Raw genomic sequence first — 11,624 nt, 5'->3', positions numbered from 1 at the left:
CTACATGTTAAATCCCGTGAACAATAAATATTTAAGGGAAAAAAAGAAAAATGTTAGCAGTAATCCAAACCTTCCTTTTCTTTTTACACGTTGTCTGGTAATGGCCCAAAAGACCACAAATTCCACACTTCTTCCTCTTGCGCTGGGTTTGAGACACCTCTAAAGGAGATTTATGCCGTGTTGCTTTTTTCGGGCGGCCTTTGGCTCTCTCAACTTTGGGATCGCGAATAACAATCTCAGGAGTTTCCCTGATAAAGTTAGAATCCACTTGGCTGCCACTACATGGCATTGAAATTTGCTCAACCAACTTATTTTGTTCACATTCCGCTAACCAAGCATCAAAAGCTTCATTCATCTTCTTGAAGAGACTCTTATCACTCTGCATTTCTTCTAGAAGGCGTTGATGCTTTCCTATCAGGCACCATTTCTGAAGAGGACTAGCGTCATCACTATCTTCTTCTCCTGTAGGCACTCCACCACCAACATGATATCTCGCCCCAATACTCCATCTATGTAAGATATATCTCGCAGGAATGCTCGTTAAACGCTTCAAGGTCATAATGCGGAGTATATGTCTACATAAAATCCCTTCAATTTCAAACTTCGCACATGCACATGTAGCCTTTACACCCTCTTTAGATTCCTCATACACAACCTTCGACCATTTCCATATTGGGTCATCACTGAAACCAACAATGTATTCGGTGACGTTGCCATTCTTACATGTCTCATCTTCCCACAGATCAATACTTTTAGTAAACTCGGTTTGGAATATGGTAAACAATGCCCTCGTATAAAAATCTCCTGCTTGGGCTTCTAACCGATTTTTTCCTTTCAATACAGATTTTGTTGATTTAGTATTGAAGTCTTCTTGAGATTCGGACTTACGACGAGCAACGAGTGCCCTATCATATTGTTGGACAAATTCTTGTAAAGTTGTGTTTTGATTGACGAAGCCATCAAAGAAGGCATTTATGCTCTCACTACGTGAACTGGATACCATGCCAGCAGTGAACGTGCCTCTAAAATAAACTGGCACCCAATGACTCCGCGACTCCCACATTTTCGCTATCCAGTCTTTTTCGCCAATGTTATATTTCTCAACCATCTTTTTCCACTCCATCTCAGAATCTGATATTGTTTTCCTATAAAACCAATGAGAATAATCTTTTTCGAAGTCACTAGTTGGGTCTCTAAAAGCTGGAATATGCTCAACTAGATGCTTCTTGATGTGCCAATGGCAGAACCGATGGCGAGTACTAGGGAATACACTCTGAATTGCATTTCGCATTGCCCCATCCATATCGGTAATTATGCAACCAGGAGCCTTCCCAAACATACACCTCAACCATTGCTCAAACAACCATGTAAACGTCTCTTCCTTCTCGTCTGCTAGTAGTGCGCATCCAAAGAGGGCAGACTGTCTATGATGGTTCACCCCAGTAAATGGAGCGAAAGGCATTTGATACCTATTAGTCTTGTACGTAACATCGAAAACAATTACGTCACTAAATGTTAGGTACGCAGTCCTTGCCCGTGCGTCCGCTCAAAACATAGATCTTAAATTGCCCACCTCATCCAACTCCATAGAAAAGAAGAAGTTTGGATCTTCTGATCGTTTCTTTTGGAAATGTTCTGCTACTATGACTGCTTCTCTCCCCATATTGTTCTGTCTTCGTATTCTCAGACGGAAAACCACTTGAGTGGTTGTGATTTGTTCATCTGATCCTTTACATGACTCATTAATAGCCCTCGCAATACCAGCAGGCGGCAACCCACTATCTCGGAGCAAATCTATCAAATTCTTACAGGCATTGCTCTTATGGAATCCATTATGTGAACGATGCAATCGTATTCTGTCAAGGGAAGTGAGAGCATGACAATGAGTGGGTTGAAAAGCAGTGACAACCAACTTACCATTTTTGAGTGATATCTCCAACTTCGCTTCACAACCCTCCCGCTTATGGCGACACACTTTCACTTCTTTTCCAGCCCGTCGCTTATCATTCGAGCTTCTAAACCCCTCTTTATCGCATACGAATCTCCTCCATACTACAGCTTTAGTATCCTTCTTCGAAGTAGCGGTCTTTGCTTTCCGAATTCCAAAGCCTGTAACCAATGCGTATAAATTATAATACTGATAGGCAGCTACTTCATTCTCAAATTTCAAACCAACAAATGGTACAATACGTGCATTGCTCTGAGAATCATCCTTAATATGCGTACTAAAGTTCCCACCACATCCCACATCATTATCACCTTCTACCAAAGCAGCCTCATTCAGATTTTCACCCCCATCAACCATAACTACTTCATCTCCATCAACTTTCTCATTTACTCCTTTAGCTTCTGACATTGTATCTTCAATCAAAAGTAACATATTTGCATCAATTTGATCAATAGATAACACACAAGGTTCCAACTCATTACTGCTATCCATCGGTTCTATACAACGTCTTCAATCCCTTCTCATAAGAACAACCACAGTAAATAAAAAGCCATAAGAAAATCATTCCAATCTCAAATAAACAACATTTTACTTCGAATACAAAAATAGAAATAAATGGTTCTCCCAATAGAAACAGAATATATGCTTCCTCTGCTTCCTGTATAACGATAGCTAAATATCCATTTTCATGCTAATGAGTTGTTACCAAAATCCATTTTTTTCGTAAAAACCTTCTGTTTGAAAAATAAACAATAACCATCTAGCAAAAACCATTCCAATCTCAATCTTCTGTTTGGTCAATCCAGTTTTTCCTCGAAACCAAAACAAAAACAGCAGCTAGCAAAATATGAAGACCGATGTGGATGAAACTACGGTTTCGAAACAAAACAGCAGCTATAAAAGGAAAAAAATAAACAGTAGCTAGCAAAAAACCAAAACCATCTACCAAAACCTAGAACAACAGCTAACAAAAACCCCAGTTTCGAAACAACAAAGAAACCCATCTTGAAATCCATGGATTGAAAAATGCAGGTAGGGTTTCGAACCAAAAAAGAACCCTAGCTTTCTTTTCAAAACAGCTACAGATATTTCAAAAGCTACAAATCTTTCCATGGCTTTCAATCCATGGCTTCAAAAACATCTACAGATCTTTCCGAAAAAAAAAACCTAGCTTTCAATCGATGGCTTCAAAAGAAAAAAAACGAAGAAATCCGAGAGAGATCTTGAAAGAGGAGAGAGTTAGAGAGAAAGTACCTGATTTAATGTTGAAAACGAACGAGGAAGGAGGGATCCAAGCCAAAACCCCTTTCTTTTTTCTTTTTTAAAATCTCTGGAAACTCACCCAAATCAAAACCCACAGTTGAACCATTTTTGGGTTTTGCAACGTTCAAAGCCGCACCAAGACCTGAGAAGAGAGCTCCGGCTTTGAAAAGAAAGCTTTGATTTGGGAGAGAAATTTAGCAAATGGGTTTAGATGAAATGGGTTCTCACCTGTTGAGATCCCACAGCTCCGGCTTTGATTTTTTAAATCTCTGCAAATGGGTTAGTGGGTTTTCTGGAAATGGGTTGGGTTTTGATTTGGGCGGTGAAATGGGTTTTGAGAGAATCTCTGGAAATGGGTTAGTGGGTTTTCTGGAAATGGGTTGGGTTTTGATTTGGGCGGTGAAATGGGTTTTGAGAGTCTCTGCAAATGGACGGCGAGGAGCTCTGCAAATGGGCGGTGAAATGGGTTTTCCTCGTTCGTTTTTAGCGCTGGAATGAGACTCAAATTTTATTCGATCTTTTCTCAAAAGAAATAATGGCTTGGATCACTCACTTATGATCTAACGGCTTATAAACTGGGAGGAGTAGAGTGGGTTTTCTGGTCGGCAGACCAGACTCACTTTTCTCATATATATATATATATATATATATATATATATATATATATATATATATATATATATATATATATAGAGAGAGAGAGAGAGAGAGAGAGAGAGAGAGGAAAGTGTTGGCACATTGAGGCCTACTTTGTTAGGATGATCCAAAGCATTCATTTGAAAGGCCCTTACATAGATGGGGTGTGTACCAAAAATCAGCTCCATAGGATCATCCTAACCCATCCATTTGTGGAGGTCAAAATGGACAGACATTATTTGTCCACAAATCTGCCCATTTTTGTCCTCTACAAATGAAGGGGTTAGGATGATCCTATGAAGCTGATTTTTGGTACACACCCTATCTATGATAGGGCCTTGCAAATGAATGGTTTGGATCACCACAGAAAGTGTGGGACCCATGTGATTGGGGCGCTTAAGCTCACCAACACTTTCCTCATATATATATATATATATATATATATATATATATATATATATATATATATATATACACACGTGTGTGTGCGAGCACCCAAATGGGTTACATGTACAAAGACTATAATACCCTTGCACAACGATCCTACAAGTGGTATCAAAGTCGTGTGTGGGGCATTGCTGGCACAAAGCCTAGGACCATGCGGCCAACCTCTGATTTGGGCCAGTACGCTGCCCAGGCCAACAGGTTTCACCCTCTCCCTTCGAACTTCAATTCGAAGGCTCATAGCATCTTTTGGTCCAGTCTTAACCTACTCATGTGCTCTGTTGGCCATATGCCCAACAATTGCACATTCTATGCAATAGAGAATGTTGTTAGCCACATGTTTTACCAAACAAATTGGGCCAACAGACAAGGTTCAATCCCTAGCATCAGATTAACATCACCCCAATACGGAAAGTCCAACAGATCGAGGTGAAGGGACGGAACCAATAATGTTGTTAGCCACATGTTTTGCCAAACAAATGGACCCTGGTAGCAGTGCTTTTTGTTGGGCTTTTGTGGGTCATTACTGAAATGGGCATCTGACAAAAATTCTTTTTCATTTTTAGTTTTGCATGCTTGTATGAAAGGTTCTCATTTGTGTTTCTTCCTACAGTCGTATTAAAGCTTCAAGGGTAAAAGCTCCTAGTATTGGTCAAGCTTCTCATGTAGCCATGTGAGGATCATGTGGAGAGGGCCATACTACTTCCTATATTAAATGGTGCAATGTCTTTAGCTTTGCACGAGTGCTTGATCATGTGGAGAGGGCCATTACTTCCTATATTAAATGGTGCAATGTCTTTAGCTTTGCACGAGTGCTTTCCTATTTGAATTTTGAAGCCCCAAGCATGTATGACACCTTTGTCCATGCATGCAAATAACTTTTTACAAAAACAACACTGTGTTTAATGATGCATCAACTAGTGGCACATGGGTGGTGTGTAGCTGGATCCCATTAATTAAGAAAGAGAGATGCACTCTTAGTCTCTAAACCATGTCATGCCCACAGCATCTCTACGTACGTATAGATAGTCAAAAGAAGGGGTGGGAAGTGTACTTTCTACTTGAGCTTGATTTCCTGAGATTTTCAATCGTTTTCTATAGGTAATACTGTTCCTAATTCTCTTTTGTAGTGCATGGGCCACCTTATCCACATGGTTGTAAAAGCCTTTCACCCTTGTGGTTCAAGATCAACTATGTATTTCACCCTTAAAGAATGCTACTATCTATGTCGCATACTCTTTGGTTTGGGCGTGTTGAAGTTTAAGCTGTTAAGAGTTGGTGTATTATTTATAATCATTTATAGTTAAACACTCTTCCTCATGCGTGGCTCCTTTTTTTTTTTGGTTAGTCCTTACAGGGATTTTTATTATCAAGGAATTGTTCGGTTTAATTTCAACCCAAGACTTGCCTTGTCTCTGAGACCGTGTGAAACAACCAATTACTTCAAAAGCTTAAGCTCCTAGAGTCGGTGTTATTTTATCATTTATACTTCAACACAAAGGGCCAATTTTGCAACCCCCATTGCAAAATAAAATCTCTCTTACATGTTGGATATTAATCTTAGGCTAATTTCACTAGACATGTTTTTAAATATTAAAAAGTAAAAACATGCTAAAACATGCTTTCAAAAGAATAATAGTATATCAGTTCAAAACATGACCTTTTAGTTTACAAACATGGCTTAAGAATCATAAGTTGTATGTAAGAAAACCCTCAATACCTTCACGCGAAACCTCAAACTTTATCACCAAAGTCACCTAATATCAATATAGTTTCAATTTCGAAGTTTGATAACACTTTTAGAGTGACAAACAAGTCTTAAAAGTTCTCAAAAGATCCAAAACTTGGGTGAAATCCTAAGCAAACATCAAACTCTGTGGGTTCTGTTTAGCTTTTAGGAAAATGATTTTCTCTACTCAAGAACTCCAAAAGCTTGGGCCCACACGTCCTTTTTAAAAATATTTGTATAGAATTCAGTAGCAAAAGTACCCACAAAAATACCCCTCACCCGACCTATGTTTAGTTATCTTTTCTAGCAGATCTTTTCGTTACAGCTGAACGTTTGTTATAGTAATTTACATCCATGCAATGTGATTAGGAGGGAATTTTAAATGTTTTAATCCAATGAAAGATCCATATAAAACACAATATTGAAGTGATTGTATTTTATATCTCATAGAAAGAAGAACACACATTTAATAATATTGACTGTTGAGAGAATCAGCCTTCACCTTAGATTTGTTTAGGCTGCTTATTCCTTCACAATCAAGCCATACCAGCTTCCATATTCGCTGTCTCATTGTCTTGACTTTATCCTAGGGATTCAACATTTAAATTAAGCAACACACTTAGAAATCATCGGCACGATATGTACCCGAGCTCCGAAAGAAAATGGGAGAATCTTGTCTTTATTGATAACTTCACAGTCAGTTCGATCTACATGTCGGATCTATAAGGTTCACTATCACTAGATTCTCAGTAAAATTAAGAGAGAAATTGTCCAAATTCGCTAGTTTTAAGCATCGAGTACAAGGAGTATGATGTGGTAAAATAGCCTCAATGTGTCTTGCATTGTTGATTACAAGTATAGTTATTTAGTTTGGATTCGAGAATGATTTCAAAAGGCAAATGCTCAAAAAAATTCGAAAAATATTTTGTAAGAATTAGGGAAAAAACTAAAAGATGCATGTATTTTTGTATTTACAACAGATATCTATTATGCAGAGTCATTATGTGATGTGTGTGGCAGAAAAATACTAGCCTCCATGGGGACACATCATATAAAATCTCCTATTTTGTTTACTTATTTTCTAAATAAGACAGCAAAAGGCAAGGAAGGATGGTCTGTGGGAGTGTGTGTGTGTGTGTGTGTGTGAGAGAGAGAGAGAGAGAGAGAGAGAGAGAGAGAGAGACCCTTTTGGCAGCAATCCTCCAAACTTTTACCAAAGCGTTTAGACATGGGTTTTGTGAGAACTGAGAACCTTCTGTCGGCATAACGACCCTAGTAAAATTCTTCATGATTGATATGCACACACCCCAAATGAATTGCTACTCATTAAATATCCCCATTACACCAATCTTCAACCTCAACTTTATTTTTCTTTCATGACTCTTAAAAGCATTGCCTCTAGAAGTCTGCAAAGCTCCCCAAATCATAACCCAATTTTCAATGGAATCACAATCCACCTTGGTTAATTAAAGGTTTAGAGCACTTTGAGTGTAAAGTGAGCAATTTCAAAGTAGTTAGGTTAGGAATTAGGTTAGTAAGACCAAGACCATCCAATCTATTGAGAAGATTCATCCTCTCCCTTTCATAGACAAGGTTGCATTGATCACGGAAACTTTCCATATCTAAAATCCAAGCCTTTTGTTAACATGGATTCCTTTTTCTCTATAAAAAAAAAATCAAGAGTTTGATTCTCTCTTTCAAAAATCTGTTGTGAAAGGACAACATTCAAGATCATGCCTGGTTGGCTTCTGATCTAGACTAGTCAACTCTGTCATTAACCCAAATGGGTATGTTTTTTTAGCCGAAAGTCTCAAGCAATGTGTATCAGTGTTTCACACTCTTTTATTACTTGACATAAATCCTTCAAATACATTGAATATGGTTAGTTTTTTGGAGTGAAAACAGTCAACAACCCAAATGATGTTGTTTTTTGACTTGTAGTTGAGGAGAATAATATACTCTATAACAGTTGTTCAGAAAGAAGATGAACGGTCCAGATCAAATGGAAAAAGTAGAAGAAAAGATTCCCACGTTAGTGACATGCAAAGTGCAAACGACAAGGTGGTTAGCGGGTTTATAAAAAATTGAAGTAATATATTATCTTAAAACTTTCGGAGATTTTATTGGATAATACAATCGTAGCCCTCTGATTGCACCATTGCCATTGGGGTTAAGATCAAAGGTTAGGATCATCCAAAGGAGAAGATTTTCAATGGGGCCCAATAAATGCATAGTTTGAATCATTGAACAAGTGAAGAGAAGAACAATCTCTAGTTTAAAAGGAATATGTTTACAACCATTTTTGAATTTGAAATCGGTCATGTGCTCAACTGAGTTATCGGTTGCTAAATTCTCCCTTAGAAATGGTCATTTCTTTCAAGGGAAAAAGACAACAGTTACTCAATGAATTGAAGTTTAACATTCAAAGTAGAAGTTGGTAGCTATAGCAAGTTCCCTCTAAGAATCAGGAGCAGTTAAAGAAAATTATGGTAGATATATCTATATAAAGGGATGTATTAGTTACCAAACATGTATTAGTTTATCTTTATGTTACTTTATCTTTCTTCGCTATCTTTTATTTTTCATTAGTTGTAGTTTCTTAACATGAATTGAAGATCCGATGAAATGAATTCACCAGTTATTGTGAGCATTTCTCTTTGATTCTATGTGCTTCGCACTGACATTTGTTTGTGTTCTTTTGTTAAGAATTTAATCAGATTCTTCTCTTTGAAGTCGTTTGCAATGCGTATATCAGCACTATAGCCATCACTTTGGAATCGTGTCATTTAAAAGTCCTTTTGTTTAAAAGGAAATTATAGCCCAAGGAATAGGGGACATTCTCCTCTTCTTCTCTACCACATGAAATTCATCATAGGGAATGGAAATTGATTACCCCTAGAATTGAATTTTTGACATTCGCTCCGTAAACGCACATCACACTACTCAAACCAATCGACCGCTCACTAACCTGGGTAATCACCAGAAACAATTTTTGGCATGTGGGGAGGTTGTTCATGGATATGACATGATTAGAGAGTTTTACTTATTGGATGATTCTAGTTGTATGATCAATGGCTTGTAAACGAATAATTAAGATAAATGGACATGAACCCATATTTAAATTATATGATCAAATAGTTAGTTAAGGAGATTTTATATGATGTGTGGTCGTAAGCCCACTCCATAAGATGATCCAAACCATCCATTTGTTGGGTCACAACGTAAATAGGTTGTGCCCAAAAAATCTTTTCCATAGGATGACCCTAACCCTCCGATCTATAGAGGGAATAAACATTATGAAAACCTCTACAGATATGAGGGTTAGGATAATCCTATGGGAATGATTTTTGCGGCACAACCTATTTACGTTGTGGTAAAATAAATGGACGGTTTGGATCATTGCTATGGAGTGGGCTTTTAAAACATACAGGTTTATACGGCCACACATCATGTAAAATCTCGTGAGCTAAGTTATCTACATGTTGGGGACCTCAGAACAAGGATCATGATAATCTAGAACCATGTGGGCTAAAGCCTCTCTGTATTAATTATGAATCTGGTCACATAGAAAGAGCTTTTCTCCCCAATTCGCATATTTCTAAGGAAATATATCTCACAGAGAAAATGGCCATAGCCTCTTATCCTTTTCTGAATAGACAAAGAGAACATCAAATTTTAATGGACCAAAATGCTCTTTTAAAAACATACAAATGCCTACTATTTGCTAATCTTGCTTTTAAATCCTGTTGTTCTATACATAGCCAATCCATCCAACAAGACAAAAGGAAGATAATCCTAAAGTCAATTCAGGAAATTCAAGCTGTAGTTATCAATCACCATCAATTTGCGGATGAAGTGGGGGTTTTGATGAATGCAATGGGCAAAACAGTCATTTGCAGAGAGGTCATGGAGTTTAATTTTACACCTATTGTGAAAGAGAAAAGAGTTTCTACACACCAGTGTAGATAAGTTATCTACACACTAGCTTAAAATACAGTGGATGCCGCATTATTTATCTACACACTAGCTTAAAATACAGTGGGGGCACATATCTATTTGAGGGGCCCATCAAATGAATGCTTTGGATCACCCGAACAATGTCATCCCCACTGTATTTTAAACTAGTGTGTAGATAACTTATCTACACTATTGTGTAGGAACTCTTTTCTCATATAGTGTGGTCCCCACTAGCATGTCATGTTTTAATTCTTCCAATTTTAGGGCTAAACCAGTCATTTGACCACAAGTGAACCAGGATCCTGCTATGGAATTTAGATAAGAGAAAAACAAACTCTTTTTTCTAGACAACTTACTAAAATTCTATCATTCATTTCACCCATGGAGAAATTTTTTTTCTTAAAATAAGAATTAGAAAATAAGATGTAATTTCAACCCAAGTAAAGGGGCATATTAGTCATTTTAGGGATCGTAAATTATAAGCTCCTCATCACAGGATAGTCAAATTTAGGGACAGAACCTGATTTCTGAAAATTACACTTGACTACAATTTTCAAGCTTGGAATTTGAATTCTGGTTTGTTCCTATTGTTCTCTTTGATTGAATTTATTTGGAAGTATCTGGAGAGATAAAAGGAGATATTACAAGAAAAATGGAGCCAAATGGAGGTGAGGTAGAGAAAAGAAAGGAAAAAACAAATGACAAGTACATTGGATACTTGAAAGTTAACTGGAAATGACTTTCAAGAGCTAAATGGCAGGCATACATATGAATAAAACCAAACAAGTTATTCAAACTTCTGCCATTTTTATCAGAAGAATACAAACCAACCAGACCTCAAAATCTAATGATCTTTTACGTTTTGGTGAGAAAAACAAAGTGTAGTATCAGGTGTTACCAGACATTTGTTGAACAGAACAAACCCAGTTCAAAATTCAGTTTATTTTCAAAGAAAACTGCGGCAACAATGGGCTCTGAATTTCACCTATTTTCACTCTGGTTATAAAATGCTAAAAAGCAGTAAGGGCTTGAAAAGGTAGATGTAGTAATGTTTTTTTTTTTTTTTCTAGATTTATATGGGATTTGATAACATGATGTTGAAGTATAAATGGCACACAAAACACAAACTATAACAGCTTAAGCTGTTGGAGTAATTGGTTGTTTCACATGGTATCACAGCTATTGCCTTAAGGCAGGTCCTGGGTTCAAAACCCAACAGCTCCTTGATATTAAAAATTCATGTGTACATCCAACCCAAAAAAAAGAGAGGCCACACGTGAGGGGGAGTGTTGCAAGTATAAATGTTTAACTAGCACCAACTCTAACAGCTTAAGCTTTTGGACTAATTGGTTCTTTCACACATGAAAAGGGATACAAATATGAATGACATAAAATTCCACCCAAAAAAAAAAAAAAACAGAAAGAACATATAGGACTCATAAACAAACGACAATGAGAAGGAACTATCGTCTTGTCCTTAAAGACCAAGTAAAAAAAACACCCTCCATTGAAATGTTAATTTTTACCTTTTATTTACTTTGATTCTAACTTTTGAGTGGTTGAATTAAACGTTAAATCCCTATGGCGTGATTACAGGAAATATTGTGCTGTCAATCAACCAAACCATGGATTTATCTTCATTTTTTA

The 11,624-nt window shown here is 37.2% G+C and overlaps 1 protein-coding gene and 1 pseudogene across 1 annotated transcript; both read right to left on the bottom strand.

Annotated features, from left to right (window-relative positions):
- Positions 1-509: 509 nt before the first annotated feature.
- Positions 510-1,462, bottom strand: LOC143890644 (protein FAR1-RELATED SEQUENCE 5 pseudogene; annotated as a pseudogene).
- Positions 1,463-1,546: 84 nt separating this feature from the next.
- On the bottom strand, positions 1,547-2,440 carry LOC143890643 (protein FAR1-RELATED SEQUENCE 5-like). Its single transcript, XM_077395338.1, has one exon. It carries the CDS (start codon positions 2,438-2,440, stop codon positions 1,547-1,549), a length of 894 nt encoding a protein of 297 aa, XP_077251453.1.
- Between the last annotated feature and the right edge of the window lie 9,184 nt (positions 2,441-11,624).

Source organism: Tasmannia lanceolata, unplaced genomic scaffold, assembly GCF_043159265.1.
Source record: "Tasmannia lanceolata isolate RefF3 unplaced genomic scaffold, GAP_Taslan_0.1 ptg000013l, whole genome shotgun sequence".
NCBI lineage: Eukaryota > Viridiplantae > Streptophyta > Magnoliopsida > Canellales > Winteraceae > Tasmannia > Tasmannia lanceolata.
Note: the sequence above shows the minus strand (reverse complement) of the source record. Positions and strands in the feature narration are given on the sequence as shown.

Coding starts and splice junctions, on each gene's coding strand:
- LOC143890643 (XM_077395338.1), bottom strand. CDS start 2,440: ATGGATAGCAGTAATGAGTTGGAACCTTGTGTGTTATCTATTGATCAA.